The 23,604-nt window shown below is 40.0% G+C and overlaps 2 protein-coding genes across 7 annotated transcripts in view; one reads left to right on the top strand and one right to left on the bottom strand.

Moving 5' to 3' along the window:
* Positions 1–18,757, bottom strand: part of MASTL (microtubule associated serine/threonine kinase like) — a 49,906-nt gene extending 31,149 nt beyond the window's left edge. For all 5 annotated transcript variants that reach the window (XM_054722615.1, XM_054722605.1, XM_054722621.1 and 2 more), the window contains exons 1-6: positions 18,572–18,757; positions 11,664–11,801; positions 7,613–7,752; positions 6,857–6,945; positions 2,329–2,435; positions 1,467–1,617 (exon numbers count right to left, since the gene is read on the bottom strand). In XM_054722615.1, coding sequence (XP_054578590.1) covers positions 1,467–1,617; positions 2,329–2,435; positions 6,857–6,945; positions 7,613–7,752; positions 11,664–11,801; positions 18,572–18,757 — 811 coding nt within the window. The remainder of the gene's footprint in view (positions 1–1,466; positions 1,618–2,328; positions 2,436–6,856; positions 6,946–7,612; positions 7,753–11,663; positions 11,802–18,571) is intronic.
* A 943-nt stretch (positions 18,758–19,700) lies between these two features.
* YME1L1 (YME1 like 1 ATPase) overlaps positions 19,701–23,604 on the top strand; it is a 69,195-nt gene continuing 65,291 nt past the window's right edge. For both annotated transcript variants that reach the window (XM_054725618.1, XM_054725614.1), the window contains exon 1: positions 19,701–19,883. In XM_054725618.1, the coding sequence (XP_054581593.1) occupies positions 19,851–19,883 (33 nt within the window). In that variant the 5' untranslated portion in view covers positions 19,701–19,850. The remainder of the gene's footprint in view (positions 19,884–23,604) is intronic.

The following is a 23,604-nucleotide window of genomic DNA, read 5'->3' as shown; positions in this document are numbered from 1 at the left end:
CTGCTAGTCCTATCTAATAAAAGAGTAATATGCAGATTGACCATCACTCCAACACACAGTATGGCTGCCCCCATGTGGTCAAAGATCCTGCCCTATGTGGACACAAGATGGCCACCACAAGATGGCCAGCAGGGGAGGGCAGTTGGGAGGCACCAGGCCTGCAAGGGAGGGCAGTTGAGAGGGACCAGGCCTGCAAGGGAGGGCAGTTGGAGGCGATTAACCCTGCAGGGGAGGGCAGTTAGGGGTGACCAGGCTGGCAGAGGAGGAAAGTTGGGGCAAACAGGCTGGCAGGGGAGCAGTTAGACATCAATCAGGCTGGCAGGGGAGTGGTTAGGGGGTGATCAGGCTGGTAGGCAGAAGCAGTTAGGGGCAATCAGGAAGGCAGGCAGGCGAGCAGTTGGAGCCAGAGTCCTGGATTGTGAGAGGGCAGTCGGACATCCCTCGAGGGGTCCCAGATTGGAGAGGGTGCAGGCTGGGCTGAGGGACACCCCCCCACCCTCGTGCACAAATTTCGTGCACCGGGCCTGTAGTGTGTGTGTGTGTGTGTGTGTGTGTGTGTGTGTGTGTATATATATATGTGTGTATATATATATATATATATATATATATGTTGATATATATATCAACATATATGTAACTCCATCTATTGTAAAAAATCCACATTATTAATCGGTACACCTGGTATTTTATCAGTCTCTGTTTACCTAACCTATATATATGTATTTCAGGCATTTTCATTTTTACAGTGGGTTTTGACAGAAGAAACAAGATTCACTAATTTGTAGGAAAGACAAATGAACAGAAAATTGTATTTGCAACCAGGACTCAGCTTACCCATTTACTAGTGTGTAACTAAGCGTTTTCAAATATTAGCTTTCTCATTTGCAAAAAGAAGATAACAGTATATGTTCTAGACATGTACAGATATGTTGAGGACCAAATTCAAAATGAGGTAACATCCATGAAAACAACTAACACTATGTTATTCACATTCCCAAGATGAAGACATGAGTGTGGAGAACGAAATTGCCAAGTAATAAAGAGTGATGTTAAGTACCACATAAATGTTAAGTGTCCCACTCTCCTCTTCTAGTACTTGGCTTTGTATTTTATTGTATGCTACTTAAAAAATTATAACTTTTCTTTGACTACTTTATTTAAAAAATCTTTCAGAAATTTTACAAACACATAACAATATTACAGGTACTACATCTTCTCTATATAAGATTTCCATAGACCCAATATACTAAAATCTACCCAATGATCATTGTAATGCTATAGGTAATGAAGATTATCTCATTAGCTAGAATTTTTGTTCTGTTGACTTAAACATCTGGAACAATTCCTGTCAGAAGTAGTGTCTACATAATGAAATACAGGCATGCCACAGACTATTCAAATATTTGCATTTTTTTAAATTGCTAAACTGATAGTAGAAGTAAACTGTTTTTTTCTTTTATACTCACATGATTTTAGTAGTTTGCTAGAATAAGGAGTACTGTCCCTTTGTTCTACAGACATAGGACAAATTTGTCCTTGAGAAAGCTGTGATGTTTCAGATACATGGGCTGAAAGAATATTTGCAGAGTCTTGACTTTCTTCTTCAACTGGCAGGTGCTATTAAAAAGAGAAAGACAAATATAAATGTTAATATTTATCTTCACAAAAACACCACCTACTGGTAAGTGCACAGACCTAAGTAGATTAACTCTCAGAGTAACCGCACATGCTTGATACTTTCAGTAATATTTTTATTTTATTTTTTTTATTTATTTACTTATTTAATATATTTTATTGATTTTTTACAGAGAGGAAGGAGAGGGATAGAGAGTTAGAAACATCGATGAGAGAGAAACATCAATCAGCTGCCTCCTGCACATCCCCCCACTGGGGATGTGCCTGCAACCAAGGTACATGCCCTGGACCGGAATTGAATCATGGACCTTTCAGTCCGCAGGCCAACGCTCTATCCACTGAGCCAAACCGGTTTTGGCTACAGTAATTTTTTTTTAAAAATATATATATTTTTATTGATTTCAGAAAGGAAGGGAGAGGAAGAAACATCAATGATGAGAGAAAAATCATTGATTGGCTGCCTCCTGCATGCCCCCTACTGGGGATCAAGCCTGCTACCTGGGCATGTGCCCCAGACCGAAATTGAACCTGGAACCCTTCAGTCCATAGGCTGATGCTCTATCCACTGAGCCAAACCTGCTAGGGTTACTTACATTAATTTTGATCATTTATTTAAAAAGAAAAATATTTTATATTTTAAATGGCTATCATGAAAGGCCAGGTTATGTGATTTTTTTCTTATCAAGTACTTACAAATCCCAAAGAGCTGATGAGAGATAATATTTGTCCTGGAGTTCTTGAATAATCTTGCCTAGGTTTAGCCATTGATGGTGTTATAAGGATATCCATCATATTGATATCTATGGAAAGAGAACTATATGAAATTATTTAAAAACTTTAACTGTTATTAACTAAGTCTATAATCATCTGTCCTGAACTTTGCCCCTCTTTCCACATTAAATTATCTACCAATTGGCTTGTGCCAGACAAATATACACAGGAAAGCCAGATGCCATAGAGCAAACATAAAAAACTAAGCAACTGATTGAAATCATTAATCTGATAAGACAGTCTTGCTCTGGAATGACTAAAATTCAGTGTAATGACAAAAAGTCTTAGCTTTTCAGGGAGTACTTAGTCACTAAACAAGAGTGTATCTAACTGTCAACAAAATAATTCTTGGAAATAATATATTAGAAAAGGTGGTGGTAAGCAAAACTAAGAAAGAAATCGTAAGATAGTAGGAATATAAATTAATTTTAATATCAGAACCTATTAAAGAAATTAATACAAATTATGGGCCTTTCATGTTAATTAAAATATGCAAATATAGGTCAAGATAGAAATTAACACAGATCTTTATAGATTTCAGTGCATAACACTGTAAAATAAAATAATTCAACATCCACACATTATATCATATTATTTCTTGACTAAGGAATAGGGTCCCTAGGCCTGGCCAGTGACCAGGGTCCATCTGTGGAGTGATCGGGTGCCCCGATTGGCACCCGCATTTGCCGGCCTGGGGCCTGCGGGCTGGGAGCAGCTCCTGTGTTGTGTGTCTGCCCCTGGAGGTCAGTGTGCATCATAGTGACAGGTCATTCGTTGTTCGGTCAATTTGCATATTAGGCTTTTATTATATAGGACTAGAGGCCTGGTGCACAAAATTTGTGCATGGGAGTGTGTGTGTGTGTGTGTGTGTCCCTCCGCCCAGCTTGTACCCTCTCCAATCTGGGACCCCTCAAGGGCAGTTGGACATCCCTCTCACAATCCAGGACTACTGGCTCCCAACTGCTCACCTGCCTGCCTTCCTGATTGCCCCTAAGCACTTCTGCCTGCCAGCCTGATCACCCTAACTTCCCTCCCCTGCTGGTCTGGTCACCCCTAACTGTCCTCCCCTGCAGGCTTGATCACCCACAACTGCCCTCCCTTGCAGGCCTGATCACCCACAACTGCCCTCCCTTGCAGGCCTGGTCCCTCCCAAATGCCCTCCCCTGCTGGCCATCTTGTGTCCACATGGGGGCAGGATCTTTGACCACATAGGGGCAGCCATATTGTGTGTTGGAGTGATGGTCAATCTGCATATTACTCTTTTATTAGATAGGATAGAGGCCTGGTGCACAGGTGGGGGCCCGCTGGTTTGCCCTGAAGGGTGTCCCGGATCAGGGTGGGGGTTCCCTTGGGGCGTGGGGCAGCCTGGGCAAGGGGCCCGTGTTGGTTTGCAGGCTGGCCATGCCCCCTGGTGACCCAATCGGAGGCCCTGGTATCTGGGATTTATTTATCTTCTGTAATTGAAACTTTGTAGCCTAGAGCGGAGCCAAGCCTCCTGCTCGCTCCATGGCTACAGCCATTTTTGTTGGGATTTATTTATCTTCTATAATTGAAACTTTGTAGCCTTGAGTGGAGGCCAAGGCAGGGCAGGGCTGCCGAAGCTTGGCTTCCTCCAATGCTGCGTCAACTCATGCCTCCTGCTCTCTCCAGCTCTGTGGCTGCTGCCATTTTTGTTGGGATTTATTTATCTCCTATAATTGAAACTTCGTAGCCTTGAGTGGAGGCCTGGGCCTGCCAGGTTATACAGAAAGCTTGGCTTCCTCCATTGCCGGGGAAACCCAAGCCTCCTGCTCACTTCGTGGCTGCATCCATCTTTTTTTTTTTTTTTTTTAAATATATATTTTTTAATTGATATTTTACAGAGAGGAAGGGAGAGGGATAGAGAGTTAGAAACATTGATGAGAAACATCCATCAGCTGCCTCCTGCACACCCCCCACTGCGGATGTGCCCGCAACCAAGGTACATGCCCTTGACTGGAATCGAACCTGGGACCCTTCAGTCCCCAGGCCAACGCTCTATCCACTGAGCCAAACCAGCCAGGGCCTGCATCCATCTTGGTTGGGGTTAATTTGTATACTCGCTCGTGATTGGCTGGTGGGCGTGGCTTGTGGTGTAGCAGAGTGATGGTTAATTTGCATATTACTCTTTTATTAGATAGGATATGTCAAAAATGGTAAGAGAAGTATAGGATATAACTTTGCATGGGATATAAGACTTTTAAAAATAGACTGAAAATTTGAATATAACAAATTTCATTTATATGTCATCTATATACCAGTATATAAAAGGTTAAGTGTCCATTCTTCTCTCAGACCAGTAGCTATGAGGAACAGTGACCACCAAGGGGCAGATGCTCAACACAGGATCTGCCATGATGCGCACTGGCCATTTAAAAATAAGCGGCACCACGGATCTGGCGCCAACAAGACAACATTCAGCTTTCCCTAAGTGGGACACAGGCCTGGCAACCACCCTAGAGCGACACCCACCAAATCGCAGCCAACGCTGCCAAGACCCCATGGAGCAAAATGCAGCCCAGGAGCCCAGCCCAGCCCAGCCCAGCCCAGAAACAGTAGCTGTGGGTGCCGGGTAATGACGTTACATAGCAACGCCTGGCTTCCTCTCCCTTGCGATTAGCCTTCTTGTAGTTTCTTCAGCCCAGGAACCCGACTTGCTTTATAGGCAGGTGCAAACATTTTACAGTTCAACCAAATGGTTGTGAAGCGTTTTCCCATGCCTCATCTCATTTGATCCTCACAGAAGTCCTGGAGTAGATAGATAGGAAACTCGGTGGAATCCTATTTTCTTTTCATTAGCTGGAAACCGGAGATTTAGAAAGCTTATAAACTTGACCCGACTGAAAAGAAGTAAGAAATGGTGGAACTTGAAAATGGCTTCAGGTTTTCTCACTGCTCAGAATATAGTCAAACACTGCTGCAGTTAAATATTTTACCCTTTGTTCTCCCTGCGTTATCTACAATAATAATATGCTTCGTGTTGATATTTACTGCTGTGTTGCTGTCAATTACCTGAAAGAGAAGTTGTGGTGCTTCACTGGGCTGGAAAAAGTTTAGCTAAATCAGAAAGTAGGTCTAATTAAGCAAGTTGATCTATATACATAAAAGGCTAAGTTGACTTGCGTATGTGCGATACATATAAAACTCTCACTGGCACCAATCACACATGCGTGTTTCGATCTGTCATTGTCGATTGTGAATTTGGTTGACTCTTCTATTGTAGAGAAAGGGCGAATAGCGATATTAAAATATTTCTTCTAATTGATTTCCTTAGTATATGTATATTTGTTAATCCTCACCCGAGGATATTTTCCCATTGATTTTTAGAGAGAGTGTAATAGACAGGGAGAGAGAAACATTGCATGCTCTCTGCAACTGAGGTACATGCCCTTGACCAGAATTGAACCTGGGACCCTTCACTCCAGGATCTGATGCTCTAGCCACTGAGCAAAACTGGCTAGGTCCATTTACACCTTATATCGATGAAGCAGTAAGTTTTTTTTGTTGTTGTTGCTAGTTTAATAGTGTAAAATGATTCATTTATTATTTTTAATATGTGTGTGTGAATTGTATTTTCACTTTCTTTACCCCTTGTTTAATAAGGTCTTATTGTTGGTCAAATGTATTTGGGTAAGTTCTTTAGCTATTAACTGTTCACTGTGTTATAGTTATTTTAGGAATTTTACCAATGTTTAATTGGTCAGATCCAGTTTCAGTAGGGGTAAAAAGTAGTAAAACAACAACCAGAAATTGTGAGTTCCTTTGAGGATTTAAAAATAATTATTTCTATTTTTCATCTTTAATTGAAAGAAAGGTACCATTACATCTTTCCAGTCTATTTCAGAATCAATAATTATCAAAAATCAGCCTAAGTTAATGAAATGTGATGTCTAAAATTTGTTGGATTTTCTTTTTAATCCTCACCTGAGGATATGTGTTTTTAAAAATATATATTTTTTTTATTTCAGAGTGGAAGAGAGTAGGAAATAGAAACATCAATGATGAGAGAGAATCATTGATAGGCTGCCTCCTGCACACCCCCAACTGGGGATTGATCCTGCAACCCGGGCATGTGCCCTTGACTGGAATCAAACCCAGGACACTTCAGTTTGCAGGCTGATGCTCTATCCACTGAGCCAAACTAGCTAGGGCGAGGATATGTTTTTTATTCATTTTAGAGAGAGGGAAGAAGAGAGAGGGGAGAGAGAGAGAGAATGAGAGAGCGAGAGAGAGAAAGAAAGGAATATCGATAGGTGGCCTCCCGTAGGGGTCCCAACCAGGGATCAAACCCAAACCTAGGTATGTGTCCTGACTGGGAATCGAACCCACAACATTTTGGTATACCAGATGATGCTCCAACCAACTGAGCTACCTGGCCAGGGCTAAAATTTATTGGATTTAAAAAAAAGTACTTACCTGCTATTTTTCTTACCTCTATTCAAAGTAACTTTGGAAAGGCCAAAATCAGTTAGTTTAATATGACCTTCATTAGAAATAAGCATATTGTCTGGTTTCAAATCCCTGCACATACAGAAAATAAATAGGAGATGACTAAAAGAAAGCTAGTATTGATGTTAGAGTTTTCTTGAGGGGAAGAAAAGTTACAGAAGTCTCAAACCCTATTTATTTTCTTTAAAATAAGGCACTCATTGGTGGCTTTAAAACTACAGAAAAGTCTAAAAAGCAAACAACCTTTTGAATATTATGAATCTACAACACAGAAAACTAATTTAATGGTTCTCTTTTGCATCATTCATTAGATAGTTCATTAAATAAAATCAACTTCATGGGATAAAATAAATCTCAAGCTAGGTCAAAATCCTATTTACTTCTTTCAAGGAGGTTAAGATCAAGCTTTCATAGAGCAGAGCCACTAAACCCGAATTTCTTTGCACACCGTAAATCAGCTGGGATTATAAAATATGGTAATTTTGTATGGTGGTAAAGGATTGAAAAAAAAAACAATTCAATATTTATTACAACAAAGTGGCACACTCATGGTCAAAGCAACATATTATTAAAAACACAAGGAGATGAAGGAAGAACTGATGGAATACGTAAATTTGCACACATCAGTAATAGACTTGAGATAACCTGGATATATGGGCTAATGATTTTGCAAATATTTAAAACATAATTTAATTATTTGTGTTCTTAAGTAATAGTCCAGAGAAAAGTCAGTTTTTACCTGTGAATGATTCCATGTCTATGAAGGTAATCTAGAGCCTGTGCCACTTCAGAAATGTATTTCACAGCCATCTTTTCATCAAAATAACCATATATATGTAGGAGAGATTTGACATCTCCACCAATAAGATATTCCATTAGCTATCAGAAAGGAACATAAATGTTGGAAAATAAAATCAATATGATTACATTAAAATTTATATTATTTGAGCATCACAGTTACATATTTTTAGCATGGTTCTCTATGAAACACATTTTCTCGATACCACTCAGTCTGCATTAATACCAGGTTTGGTCATGTTACCATGTAGTTTTTTTTTTTTTCCCAATATATTTTTTTATTGATTTCAGAGAGGAAGGGAAAGGGAGAGATAGGAACATCAATGATGAGAATAATTGATCGACTGCCTCCTGCATGCCCCCAACTGGGAATTAAGCCCACAACCTGGGCATGTGTCCTTGCCCAGAATTGAACAGGGGACCCTGCAGTCCTCAGGCTGACGCTCTATCCACTGAGCAAAACAGGCTAGGGCTACCATATAGTTTTAAAAATAGTTTGCCAAATTCACTTTTTCCCTCTCCACATATATGCTATAAAATAAATCATATTTATGCAAACCTTTAAGATAATTATGTTTCAAAATAACAATTCTTAACGTTATTAACACACATAAAAGCAGTATTTTTGTTCAGATAAAAGAGTTTAATTGAAAAAGCTATGTGGCAGTATTAGCAATTGGTATTAACGTATAATTTTAAATCTTTGCTAAATAATCAAGAATAGTTGAAGATACCGTAACCCATCACTACTAAATTCTTCATCATGTGTCTGCTAACAAGCATGTTCTCAGCCTAGACAGCCTGGCTTAGTGGTTGAGCATCAACCTATGAACCAGGAGGTCACAGTTTGATTCCTGGCCAGGGTTCATGCCGGGGTTGCAGGCTAGAACCCCAGTGTGGGACGTGTAGGAGGCAGCCTATCAATGAGTCTCTCATCATTGATGTTTCTATCTCTTTCTCACTCTCTCAAATCAATAAAAATATATATATTTAAAAAGGATGTTCTCACATAACTATGGCATAATATAATCTGAGAACTTAACACTAATATAATGCTATTATCTAACAATGTTTTCCATATTCACATTTCTCTGATTTCAGTATTGTCCCTGAGAGCATTTCTTCCCATCTCTCATGCCTAAGCCAGAATCATGAATGGGATTTAGTTGTCTTGTCTTTTTTAGTATTCTTTAATCTGAAACAGTTAGTAGCTTTTAGGGGGGATAGTGGGAAGCAGTCTTTTATGACATGTGTTATTTTTTTCATGATTCAATTCAAGTTATGCATTTTTGGCAGGAATACTACATTAGCAATGCTGAGTCCTTCTCTGTTACTCCCACCAGGTGAGACTAACATCAGTGTGTTCTTTTACTGGTGATGTTAACTTTGATCACTTAAAGTTGTGACTTCTAGATTTCTTCACTGAAGAAGTACTTTTCCCCCTTTGCAATTAATAATTAGTCTGGGGGAGATACTTTGAAACTATATAAATAACCTGTTTCTCAACAAACTTTCATTCAGTGATTTTAGCATTAGGTAACTACAGATGATTTCATTATTGCTGTGTGTGGTTGCTAAGTTCTATTATTTCTTGTATACATACTGGGTATTATTCCAAAATTTTCTATAGTTTTAAGCTATAAAATACTGCCTACTAAGAACTTAATAAAGCAAGGTCATTTCTTTCCTCCTTAGGTTAGTAGTTTCCCTGGTACATAGAAGTTAGTCAATATTTATTGATGAAATCAATCATTAAAAACATTTATTAAGCACAGAATCTGTGCTATATGCCCTACTAGTACTGGAAATACATCCTCATCAACAGTGATTACCAATTCTTTTCATCTTTGTTAATCTAAGAAAGAAAAGACAGACCAGTTTAAATGTTTATTTATTTTCAGGGAAATATCTTTACATGTTATTTTTGGCATTTTATATTTCTTCTATGAACCACTTCTATTCTTTGTCCACTTTCTACTGGGGTACTTACCCTTTTTTTATTGATTTGTAAAATCTCTTTATTAAAAAATATCTTTTATTGATTTCAGAGTGGAAGTGAGAGGGAGAGATAGAAACATCAATGATGAGAGAGAATCATTGATCAGGCTGCCTCCTGCATGCCCCCAACTGGGGACAGAGCCTGCAACCCGGGCATGAATGGGAATTGAACCATGACCTCCTGGTTCATAGGTTGATGCTCAGCCACTGAGCTATACCAGCCTGGCAAACCTCTTTACATAGTAGTAAAATTAGCCCTTTTTTCTTCTGGACAATAACTATTTTATACAAACATGTCATTTAACCATGTAATGGTATTTTGCGTCACATGTTTTTAAAGTTTAAGCAAGTTTTATGTTGTACTTAGTAAATCTTGTGCCATTCTATGATTATAAAAATACCGATATCAATTTTCTTCTAGTACTTTATGGATTCTCACTTTTCAGTAGAAATCTCTGATATAAAAGGGGAACATATGCACCTAGCTCTACATCAAATTTCATAACCTCAGAGTATTATTATTTCAAGTGACATCAAAACTCAGAACTTGAAAGTATATCAAAAGAATAAAAAGAACTTCAAAGAAATCTAAAATCAAATCCAATTGTTTTAATAGTGTTAGTAAAACAATATTGGTATTGTTATTCTGAAAATATTAGATATACATGTATTGTATGTTAAAGCAAGTAAGTAATTATGTTAATGTTATTAGGATCTCAGATTCTCAGGGTAAAAAAATACAAAAATTTTCTCCCAAACATTTTATAATTTATATATTTTTCAAGATGTTAAGTAAAAATTCTATAATCTTCCATTGAATTGAAAATATCAGTATGAATTCATGTTATACTTTTGTCTTTCTATAAAGATGTGTTTCCTAGTCCATCCACTGAAAAGGCCTAAAAGGAATGATAGCCTAGTGGCAATGAATTTTAATAATCACTATCTCCTAGATTGTGGTCTCAGACAGTATAAAAAGATAATTAACCAAAGGGGTCCCCATTCACTTAAGATGGAACAATTGAAACATGACTACAGTGAATACAATCTATGTGTTATAAATCTATACAATTCTATGAATTTATAAAGATACTTAATAAATATCTTAATATTTTTAATAAAAACTAAAAGAAAAACTGTAAACATCTGGAAGTAGCTCTTCTGAAAATTGGTGATGAAAGGAAAAGAATCAAGTACTTGCCCTAACCGGTTTGGCTCAGTGGATAGAGTGTCAGCCTGCGGACTCAAGCGTCCCAGGTTTGATTCCGGTCATGGGCATGTACCTTGGTTGCGGGCACATCCCCAGTAGGGGGTGTGCAAGAGGCAGCTGATTGAGGTTTCTCTCTCATTGATGTTTCTAACTCTCTCTCTCTCTCCCTTCCTCTCTGTAAAAAAATCAATAAAAATATATTAAAAAAAAAAGAATCAAGTACTTATTCTGCTTTCCTCATAAAAGCTGTATTTCAGAGTAATAATTGGATGATAAGGGAAAGTTCTTTATAGAAAAATTCTAGCTAATCAGAACCAAAACAATAATAAAAATGTAAAAATCATCATCTTCAAGCTTTAATAAGATAATATATCCAGGCAATGAATCCAAGGATGCCAAAACCATTATATGAAAGGCTGATCAGGTTCATTATGTTAATCTTTTGATTTTTGGTGTATATTTAAATGTTTCCATAATAAATGTTTTCATCTTTTTGTTCCTGTTCCTAGCATAGCACCTGGCATGTAGTACTGAGAGATGCTCTTTGTCATGCTGTTGAGTCAGCACGAAAGGGTTGTTCCACAATGAGAGACATTTTTTTTCAGTAAACAACTTGGTAGAGAACCCAATTGTTGGAGATGGGACAAGTTAGAGAACTGATGTTTCACTGTAAGTGCAAGAGCTGGGATTTAAACCGAGGTACGCTGGCCCAGAGACCTTAGTTTTAAGTCACTGAGTTCAGTGATTGCTGATTGAAGTAAAAAAAATAAAATTGTTTACTCACCAAGTAGACATTGTTTGCTGACTGCAGTGAATAGTACAAATGGACAATGAAAGGACTTTTGCTTAGGGCCAGTGCATCTCTCTCAGCTTGTATCTGATCAGTCATATTTTTGTTGATCATGTCTGCTTTTTTGACAACCTATAGTAGATAACATGACAATAGACATTCATTTTATTTTTTAATTACAAATTGTTCTCAGGGTTGAAATTACCACCATGAAACAACCAGAGAGAGAAAACGCATAGATGTCATTTGGATTTTGGATTGCCACCAGGAAACTGCCAGAAAAATAGCTAATATGGAAAAAAAACCCAAAAGCAGAACATTTCCAACAGAGAATTGTTTATCTTGATATCAAGTGTCAAAAGTATCACAATCCCGTTTAAGAAGGAAAAAGAGTAAACAAATGGTCTTTGACTGTCCTGTATATTAGGAGGGAAAAGAGTTTCTGTTCAGCTCTTCTTTTTTCTTTTAATCCTAACTGGAGGATATTTTTCCCCATAGATTTTTAGAGACAGTAGAAGGGAGGGAGAGAAGGGAAGAGAGGGAGTAAGAGAGAAACATCAATGTGTCTTACATCCATTGGTGGCCTCCTGCATTGCATGTGCCCAACCAGACCAGGGACAGAACCTGCGACCCAGGTATGTGCCCTTGACCAGGAACTGAACCAGAAGCCCTTTGGTGTGTGGCTGACGCTCTAACCACGAAGTCACACCGGCAAGGGCATGTTCTGCTCATTTTTTTTTTTTTTTGATCACCAAAAAAAAAAGTCTATGTTTTTATATCGGGGGGAGGGAGCAGAAAAGAAAGCAGCCTCTACTCACTGGCAGCTTCTTGTTCCATAGGATTAAGGAAGACTTTGAGGAAATAAAAGTTGTTTGGAAAAATCCAGGTATAGTTGCTTTATATGCTGTGATGGGTAGAAGGGATGAAGTGAGGTGTGAAGGCCCCTCACACCCTCCATCTTGCATCAGACTATGCCCTGGAACCCTGGGGCGGAGAAGGCACCACTTTCATTCCTGCTTCTTGTTGACGGCCATGTAGTGATAGAGAACTACAAGCAGGAAGAGCGATATGCCCAGCATGGCAGCGAAGAAGTAATCACCCTGACCAGCTGCGTTGGGCTCCGACAGGGTTTGTGCACTAGCTCAAGGTAGGAGGTCTGCTCTTCTTTTAACAAAATCAAAAGGTAGTAACGTTCCTAATAGCTCCCAGATAACCAGGAACCTAGGCACAGAGAAATAGTAACTAATTACAGGGTGCCCCCCCCCCAAATGTATACACACTTTAACAGCTAAGAGCTCAATTTTGAAAATGAAATGTATCTTAATAAACAGTGCCTTTATAATTATTCAAAAGTGTGTGTGTATATTTTTTTATGACACCCAGTATATATTTTTTACTTTCTGATTCTTTGATGGATGAAAATAGAACCAGAAAGAGAAAGAATGTAGGAAGTTTGCCTAGAAAATAAAATCTTAATAATGGTTAGAACTACTGAAACTTAGTTTCAGATGCTGCGTTACAAAAAAACAAAACAAAACACTAATTTTTTTCAAGTTTCAAAGTAACTAGTAGAGAGATAAAACTATAATCTACTCAGTGATGGAGAACCTATGACACGTGTGTCAGCACTGACAAGCGTAGCCATTCCTGATGACAAGGTGGCCGCTGAGGCGGCCGCATGCCAAGGATTAAACATTTGCTGCTCCTGAGGATGAAACATTTTGACTAGAGTCTTGGAGTTAGAGTATTAGCTATTTTTCTGGCAGTTTCCTGGTGGCAATCCAAAATCCAAATGACATCTATGCGTTTTCTCTCTCTGGTTGTTTCACTAGAGTCTAACTCCAAGACTCTAGTCGCAAATGTTTCATCCTCCCCTATTAGACACTCTGTGCCGGAGGTCTGTAGGCCAAAACAACAGAAGTCCGGCACAGAGCATCTAGTTCTGGGACTTCCGGTTAAGTTGGGATCTTTGCCCTCACTTCCGCCGGCAGAGCAGGGAGCAGCGGGGGACGCATCTCTGGGGGCCCTGCCATTACCAGAAACATCAATGTGTCTTACATCCATTGGTGGCCTCCTGCATTGCATGTGCCCAACCAGACCAGGGACAGAACCTGCGACCCAGGTATGTGCCCTTGACCAGGAACTGAACCAGAAACCCTTTGGTGTGTGGCTGATGTTACAAAATGTGACAGTTAACCACAGCAACCATTATCTACTGTTCTGGGGTGTCATGGATTTCTAATCCATCATTACTGAGATAAGTGAGGGGGAGGCTGGAAGAGGCGAGGGTTTGTGGCGTGCTATGGGTGCCATTTCCCGCCATTAGAAATAGCGGCAGCCATTTTAATTCACATAAGGAACACCATCTTGCTCCATAGTGCAGACTCCATTTCACCACTATTACTGTTGTGCATCCTTACTAACCCCTATTTCTGCTTATTAACCCTGCCCTTTCCTAAAAGACAGTTATATGCACCATTTTGTGGTTAGTTAGGCTAGTTAATCCCTAATTGCCTGCAGGCCTAACAAGCTATCTATAATTCTATCTTCTGTCACTGCCCCCCTGATGGAAAACCCAAAAAATAAAAAACTAAGGTTAAGTAAAGGAAGTGGTAATAGCAGTGGCCGACCCTTCAAGAGACATGGACCGAGATGTATGGCTTTATAGAAAAAAATGGCAGATCATTTTGCGTTCTATGTACTGAAACGGTAGTAAGCAGAACGTGGAATATAAATAGACATTTTGAAACTAATCATTCCCAGCTCTTGGAAAAAAGTGAGGATGAAAGGAAGGAATACATTTCTAGGCAGCTACACCTTTATAAGAGCCAATCTAATTCCATCCTTAAATTTATGAAAGGCTCTACAAATTTAACATCTGCAAGTTTGAGTATTGCTCACTCTATAGCTCAGCATGGAAAAGCGCTCAGTGAGGGAGAATTTATTAAAGAAACTCTCCTAAGATGTGCACAGTTCTATTTCACGATATGCAGAATAAAGATGCAATTATTAAGAGAATATCTGAGTTACCACTCAGTAGAAATATCATGAAAGACCGAATAATGAGACTGAACACAAACGTACAACATCAATTAAAGAGAGACATAAGGAAGTGTAAATATTTTTCGATCTCTCTTGATGAAACTACTGATGTCACATCACATGCTCAGTTGGCCATTATTGGTCGATATTCTGATGGTCTCACAATGAGAGAAGAGTTGATAAAGTTAGTATCAGTGTCAACAAGTAAATGAGGAAGAGAAATATGTAAGGTTGTTATACAAAAATTTCGTGACCTAAGCATTGATATCTCTAAAGTTGTGTCACTGACGACAGATGGGGCACCAAATATGGTGGGGGAAAAAGTCGGATTTGTCAAATTATTTACAGAAGCTATTGGACATCTGATTGTGCCTTTTCATTGTATTATCCATCAGGAGGCTTTATGTGCCAAGGCAGGATTCACTGACTTAAACGACTTAATGTCAGTTGTTACAAAAATAGTTAATTTAATAGCTGCTCGTCCCCTTCACAAGCGAGAATTTTCGGCACTTTTACTGGAGGTTGATTCCACCTACAGTGGACTACTGATGTACAATAATGTAAGATGGCTGAGCCGAGGCAAAGTTCTTGAGCTCTTTGTGGAGTGCTTTGAAGAAATTAAGGTATTTCTTGACGAAAGGATCTGGGAAACTTTCCTCAGCTTGATGATGATAAGTGGGTCAACACCCTGATGTTTTTTACAGATCTCTCTGTTCATATTAATGAACTGAACTTAAAGTTACAAGGTTTTGGCAAAAGTATTGACGTTATGTTTGGATACATAAAAACTTTTGAAAGCAAAGTTAAAATTTTCAAGCGAGATGTAGAAACTAAAACTTAGAAGTATTTTCCTCGAGTAACAAAGTATTTTGAGAAGGCCAGTGCAGCTGTACAAAATGAAATGGAACTCTTGCATATGAAGTACCAGCATGTTTTAGACGCGTTACTTGACCAGTTTAGTGATAGATTTAGTCAATTTAGAAGTCTAGAACAGACCATGAAAATAATTAAGTATCCTGATGTAGTAGTCTACAGTAGTTTGGAATTAAATGGTTTCCAATGGATGCAAATTGATGATTTGGAGATGCAACTTGCAGAATTTCAAGACAGTATCTGGGCTCTGGTGTTTGTCGACTTGAGGTCAAAGCTTGAGAATCTGGAAAGGTGCCGCTTGGAGAATCAAGAGGAGTGCCACTACGAACAGGAAATTTGGAGTGCCTGGAACCGACTACCAGACACTTTTAGCACCCTGAAAAATATAGCAATGGCTTTACTCACAATTTTTCCCTCTACATACTTTTGTGAGGCCTTATTCTCAGCGTTAAATAATATCAAAATCAACAAAAGAAACAGATTGACAGATGAAGTTAGTAGCACTTGCTTGGGCCTGAAGTGTACAACATACCAACCTTCAATTGAAGATTTAGCCAATTAAATATTAGCAACAAAAAAGTCACTAATAGGCAGGTTAGTTAAAGAATTCCCCCTCCCCCTCACTTATCTTAGTTCACGGCACCCCACACAAGCTAAATAATATCAAGACCAACAAAAGAAACCGACTGACAGATGAACAAAGAAGTCACTAAGCAGGTAAGTTAAATATTTAGTTTTTGGTTTATTAAATACAATTATATATAACAATTATACATTTATGTTATTTAAACTATAAATATCGCAAAATAATGTTTTTTCCTCAAAGTGACACACTACCCGAGTTATGCTCAGTTTTTTGGTGAAGTTTGACACACCAAGCTCAAAAGGTTGCCCATCACTGATCTACATTAAATGCAGAGCCCTAACTAAATAGTAACATTGAGATCAAGTTTCAGGACTAACTCAAGGAAAAGAAGATGAGGTATTTAATAAAGTCATGAATACATTGTCAATTCTAACCTTAGATCCTTACCAGAAGAAAACTATGGGAAACTGACAAAGCCAGTTTGTAATCTATCATTCCATTAGATCGGAAATTCCATGAAGGCAGGTTTGTTTTGATCACCACTGTAGCCCAGATCTTACAAATGAAGGGATGCTCAATAAATACTGAAAAATGAATTGATTTCATTGGTTTTCATTTCAACAACAGATAATGACTGTTTAGAAAGTATAGAAGGAAAAGCAAAGCATCTTGGGAACATAAGAAGCAAGGAAGAGTTCATTTTATTTATTTATTTATTTATTTTTTAATTTTTTTGGAAGAGTTCATTTTAATGGGATAGGTCTGAAAGGTCGGGGGAGGTTTGAAGGGGAGGCTAAGATAAACCTTAATACATAAATAACATAGGTGGTGAAGAGCAGGGAAGGGTAGAAGAAAAGCACTTAAGGAGGGACCAGAATAAAGATAAACTCAGAAGGAAGACAAAATGCAAAATTCAGGGACTAGTCTATTGTCTGGAGTGACTGGAACACAGGATATGTGGAAGATACAAGTGGAAGTTTAGAGCCAGAATGAAGCAGAAATGTTTTTTTTATTTTTTCTTTTCTTTCTTTTTTAAAATGAATGCTTTTCTAAGGAGTGCAGACTTTAGCTTTTATGTCCCGGCCTGAGGAATGGATGAAAAAAAAAGTTATTCCAGTTAGGGGGCTATCCTAGTAGATTAGGTATGGAAATGAAGGCCTGTTGAAACTCAAAAATATAATGTCAAGTGAACAGAAAACAAAGACTGTATATTGTATGATTCTAATTATATGCAATGTCTAGAAAAGACAAACCTATAGAGATAGAAAGTAGATTGTTGGTTACCTGGGAGGAGGGTAAAAGGGGTGGCACTGCAGATGGGCAGGAGAGATCTTTTTGGGGTGATAGAAATTTTCTAAAATTGGGTTGTGGTGATGGTTACCCAATCTTTAATTTACTAAAAAATAAAATTCTACTTTAAGAAGGAAGGAATAAAGAAAGAGAATGAATTTAAGGAGGAAGACAAAATGAAGGGCAGACTTGGGAATGGAATGGAATTGGAATGGAATGGAATGGAATAGAAGGAGTAATAAGAATGTTAGACAAAATTGACAAGATAGGATACACAGTTGTATCCTTGAGAAGATAGGATACACAGTTGAAACAGAGGAAAGTTAAATGACACAAGGTTATGACAGAGATAATGGTGGTGGTATTAAATGGAGAGGGAATGCATGAGGTTCAGAGTTGAGGCAGTTAGTGGAGAGGAGTGGTGAAAGTTAGGCAAGTACAATATGGAGATGCCTGCTAGACATTTATATAGCAATGTCCAAGAGAAAGTTGAAACTTTCTCCTGCTAGTCAGACAGCTCTCCCCTTCCCTTTATCGTGAACACTAACTGCTGAAATGTGAGTAATCTGAAACTACGAGATTGGATAACCAAGAATGACTGGAACAACTTTAAACACATTGAAAGCTCTTGAATGCTTTTGGAATGCTATATACTGCTGCAAGGATGAAAGGCTGGTTTAGGACATATTTCAGTTTATCTTTAAATAAAAGTACATTCTAGACTTATAATGGAAGGTTTAATGGTAAAAAATGAGGTTGTTTAATGAGATCTTCTCGCTATATAGTAGGTCAGACATTAATCTATATAAAACGGATGGAATTAAAACATAATTTGGAAAATAACTTTAAAATTTAAAGTTTCAAACTTAATCCTTGTGAAGGCCAAATCAGTATAAAGGATTCAGAAGTTCTGGTGTCTCCTAAGCAATCGCGGTGTGAAGAGAAGGGTGGGGCAGAGTTGAGACAACCAACTTGCCCTGGGCTGATGTCACCCCGGTGAGAAGGCAGCTCGCAGCGGTCAGTGCAGGCGTCAGCAAGCCGGGCCACCCAATCTAGTTGCTCCAGCGGCCCCGGAGCCTGCCTAATTCAGGGGGCAGCGATAAGGGCTTACCTTGACTGCATACAACTTGCCGCCTTTCTGTCCTAGATACACCTTCCCGAAGGCGCCACGGCTAATGGGCTTCACTATGGTGAAGTCCTCAATGGAGGGAGGTCTTGGCACCGAGATCCTATTCACGCACTTCCCTGTAGCTGCGCCTCTTCCACTCTCCTTCTCGCTCCCCGCGGTGGACTCCATTGCAGGCCAGCCCAGGCTGAAGCCTGCAGCCGCCGCCAGAGTGCCCGTCCCAGCCACCGCTCCCGCCAACTGGGTTCAAAGCGAGGCTCCGCCCACGCCGCCCGCAGCCGTGACGTCACCACGCCGCCGCGCTCGCCGAGTCCAGCCCAGCGCAGCCCCATTCCGGTCATTTCCCCTTGGCAGACGCCGAAGGATCCAATGGGAGTGAGGGCGGGGACGCTGGGAATTTCTCCAACCAACCAGGGCAGTGACCCCTGCCCGCCTTCTCTGTCATGAGAGGGGGTGGGCAGGCGGTGCTACAAACAAGAAAAGGGACCACGGGTACCTGACGCTCAATCGCGGGATTTGAGGAGTTAACTCTCGACCTTCAAAGGAGGCTGTTGCAATCCCGACTTCCTGCATTTTAAAAAACTGCTTCGCGACCTACCCCAGTTCCCCCTTTCCGCCCCCTGAAATGTAAACCGGTGGGGTTTGTTCTGGAAAAGGGTGGCTAGTGACGTGGTAGAGGTAGAGAAACTGGAAGAGCAGGAATCGGGTGGCGTAATCAGACATTTTAACGGGATGTAATTTGCCTGATTGAAACAGATAAAGATCGAGAGCCAGAATTTTCTACTTATTGTGAAAGCATACAACACTTGTAACCAAAGACCTTACAGCCCATTCTATTCCAGTCGGGACACAATACATTGATTGCATAAGGAAGCTGTAGAAAGGTTTAATAGGGTGGAGGCCGGTCCCTAAGGAAAAGGAAAATAGGGCCAAAGGAGCTTCCGGGTCGGTAAATGTACTATTCCACAGGAACACCAACTACTCCCGGCGCCAGCGGCACTGGCAGACACGCCGAAGGCAGGCCGAGGGCTGCCCCGGGTCTGGCGGGGGCGGTGCTCCCCTGCCCCGGAAGTACTGTTGCGTTAGACCTTTGCTTTCCGGGGCAGATGATCGGTGCCGCAGCTTTAGGGAGGGGAAGCCATTTTCCGTTCGTAGGCAGAGTGCGGGTAAGGGGAGGGAGAAAAAGGGCTCAGCGCCTCCCTGCCTGGCGTGGACGGACGGGCAGTTTCAGCAGGCGGGTGAGGTCGCTGAGGGCCCGGAGGAGATGTTTTCCCTTTCGAGCACGGTGCAACCCCAGGTGAGTCCCGGCATCCCGCCCAGCCCCCAGCCCCCCCCCCCCCCCCCTCCCCGCGTCTGTTTGCCATTTGCTTTTTTTGGAAGCAGTTTCTCCTAAGGGGTCGTTGCAGGGAAGCGATTAGACCAACGTGAGTTCTGGGGGCAAGAAGGAATCAGGGGCGTCGCAGAGAGGAAAGGGCTGACGGTGAAGCAGGGGCATGACAGAAGCGTGATGGGGATCTCGGCTGGCCGAGTTGACTGCGTGGAATTTTTGCTAGAGAATCTACCAGGCATTGTTTAGTGCCGGACATTCGGGGGTAGAGATTGGGTGGGGGAGACCTCCTTGCCATAGATGTGAAGGAAGCAAGTAAATAGTTGCTTTCCATTTTTCTGCCTCCGATCCCCTATTCTTTCTTTACCTTTAAATGAAATTGAACCGAAACGTGCTGTAATAATTTGGATAATCTGCCACGAAAGCTTTCTTTCTTTTTTTTGGGGGGGGGGGGGAACCAGAAATGACAGATATTTTCACGTCATTGACAGCCTGCAGTTAAAGTTTTGATTCAGCTTCCTCCCCATCTTTTCTTAAAGCAAAAGATGGGGCAGAGAAGCAAATGATTCCAAGAGTTTGCAATTATCTTCTCTCAAGAATAAACACTTGTAACAAAGTTTTGTTCTCGGTTCATTTAAAAATCTCTTTTGATGGTAACATTTTCCCCTTGGTTAATCCTACCTGAGAATATTTTTCCCATTAATTTTTAATATATTTTTTAGCCCTAACCTGTTTGGCTCAGTGGATAGAGCATTGGCCTGTGGACTGAAAGGTCCCAGTTCTATTCCAGCCAAGGGCATGTACCTTGGTCGGGGGCACAACCCCAGTGGGGGGTGTGCAGGAGGCAGCTAATCGATGTTTCTAACTCTCTATCCCTCTCCCTTCCTCTCTGTAAAAAAATCAAGAAAATATATTTAAAAAAATATATATATATTTTTTATTGTTGATAGTATTACAAATATCTCTCATCCCCCCTTCTTCCCTTCTCCCAGCCCCCACCCACCCCCACAGATCTTCACTGCCCTATTGCCTAGTCCATGAGCTATGCATATCCTCCTATATAAGAAAACCCTAATATGCAAATCGAACAGGGGAATGACTGGTCGCTATGACACACACTGACCACCAGGGGGTCAGACGCTCAATGCAGGAGCTGCCCCCTGATGGTCTGTGTGCTCCCACAAGGGGTGTACCACTCAGGCAGAAGCTGGGGTCACAGCTGGGCAGCACTAAGGACCCCTCAGGGGATGTTAGAATGCTGGCTTAGGCCTGCTTGGGGAATGTCTGACCGCTGGCTTAGGCCTGCTCCCTGTGTGCACGGATGTTGTGCACTGGGCCTCTAGTAAGTATATAAGTTCTAAGTATATAAGTTCTTTGGTTCACCTCTTGTCCCCCCCATCCCCACTTCGAGGTATGTCAGTATGTTCTATGCATCCATGCTTCGGGTCTTTTAAAAAATATATTTTTATTGATTCCAGAGAAGAAGAAAGAGGGAGAGAGAGAGATAGAAACATCATTGGTGAGAGAGACTCATTGATTAGCTGCCTCCTGCATGCCCCCTACTGGGGATCGAGTCCACAACCTGGGTATGTGTCCTGACTGGAAATCGAACCTGGGACCTCTTGGTCCATGGGACGATACTCAATCCACTGAGCTACCACAAACGGACCTTCAGGTCTTATTTTGTTGGTCAATTCATTTTGTTCATTACATTCCACAAATAAGTGAGATCATGTAATACTTGTCTTTCTCAGTTTGGTTTATTTCACTTAACATAATATTTTCCAGGTCCATCCTGCTGTCTCAAAGGTTAAGAGATCCCTCTTTTTTTTTTTTTTTTTTATAGCTGCATAGAATTCCACAGTGTAAATGTCTCACAGCTTTTTTATCCATTTATCCACTGATGGGCACTTGGGCAGTTTCCAAATCTTTGCTATTGTAAATAAGTTGCTATGAACATAGGGGCACATATATTCTTTATGATTGGTGTTTTTGGGCTTTTTATGATATATTCCCAGAAGTGGGATTACTGGGTCAAATAAAAGTTCCATTTTTAATTTTTTGAGGGAACTCCATACTGTTTTCCATATTGGCTGCAGGAATCTGCACTCCCACCAGCAGTGAACTAGTGTTCCCTTTTCTTCACATTTTCACTAGCACTTTTTGTTTGTTGCCTTTTTGGTGATAGCCATTCTGACAGATGATACCTCATTGTGGTTTTAATTTGCATTTCTCTGATAATTAGTGACTTTGAGCATTTTTTCATGTCTCTTGTATGTCCTCTTTGGAGAAATGTCTATTCATGTCTTCTGCCTATTTAAAAAAATAATTATTTATTGTTGAAAGTATTACATATGTCCCTCTCTTTCCCCCATTGACTCCTTCCTGCCTACTCTTCCCCACCCCCCCCCATGCCTTATTGTCTGTGTCCATGGCTTATGCAAGGTCTTTGGTTGATTATCTCTCACCTAACCACCCTCCCCAACTTCCCTTTGAGATTCTGCACTCTGTTTCATGCTTCCATGTCTCTGGATCCACTCGGTTCATCAGTTTGCCCATTTTAAAATTGGATTGTTTATATTTCTTTTGTTGAGTTGTATGAGTACTTTATATATTTTGGATATTAACACTTTATCAGATTTATCATTGGCAAGTATGTTCTCCCATACAGTGGGTTCCCTTTTCATTTTGATTCATTGATTTTTAGAGAGTGGGAGGGAGGGAGGGAGGGAGGGAAGAGGAGAGGGAGAGGGAGAGGGAGAGGGAGAAGGAGAGGGAGAAGGAGAGAGAGAGGGAGAGAGAGAGGGAGAGGGAGAGAAACATTGATGTGAGAGGGACAAATGGATTGGTTGCTTCTTACACATGCCCTAACCGGGTCCCGGGATCAAACCTTCGATCCAGGTATGTGCTCTGACCAGGAATTGAACCTACAACCCTTTGTTGCTCTGGTTGGCACTCTGACCATGGGAGTCACATCAGCCAGGGCTATTCCCCTAGTTTTAAAAGAACTTATTGTTCACTCTGGCTCTAAAAATAATACAGCTCATTGCCAAAAATGCTGAAAAGAAATATATATATAATGAAATCAAGATGATCTGTAATCTATTCAAAGAGAACACTTTTTAAAATAAATTCTTTTATATTTTTTATCTCTACACAAATATGTATTGGCATAGTTAAGAACAGATATTACAGATAATTTTACAGCCTGTTTCAATTAACATGTAATAAATTTATTTTTATATCAATAACTGAAATGAAAAGTCTTTACTTAGAATCTGGATTCAGATTATCTGGGTTAGAATTCTTGCTCCTGTACTTATTAGCTGTGTGACTTTGAATATGCCACTGAACTTATCTAAATTCTTGCTGTTTTAATTAAATAGGAAGTGTAATAGTAACAAGTTTATGGCTGTTAAATGAAGATTAAATAATAATATAAGTAAAGCACATAGTACAAAACCTGGATAAGAAGAACCTATTTAATTCATTTACTAAACAAATATTTCTCTATCATCTACTTTGTGCATTGTTGCTTCACTTAGCTGTGGTATTGAATAACAAAAATAAAATATGGAATTTATGAATAAAAGAAAAATAAAATATAATTTATGAAACATTTTATACTAAATAATTATATAAATAAAATAGAGAAAAATAAGGTAATATAAAGAAAAAATCCCTTGCCACT

The sequence above is a fragment of the Eptesicus fuscus genome, chromosome 2 (assembly GCF_027574615.1).
Source record: "Eptesicus fuscus isolate TK198812 chromosome 2, DD_ASM_mEF_20220401, whole genome shotgun sequence".
In the NCBI taxonomy this organism is placed as follows: domain Eukaryota; kingdom Metazoa; phylum Chordata; class Mammalia; order Chiroptera; family Vespertilionidae; genus Eptesicus; species Eptesicus fuscus.
Note: the sequence above shows the minus strand (reverse complement) of the source record. Positions and strands in the feature narration are given on the sequence as shown.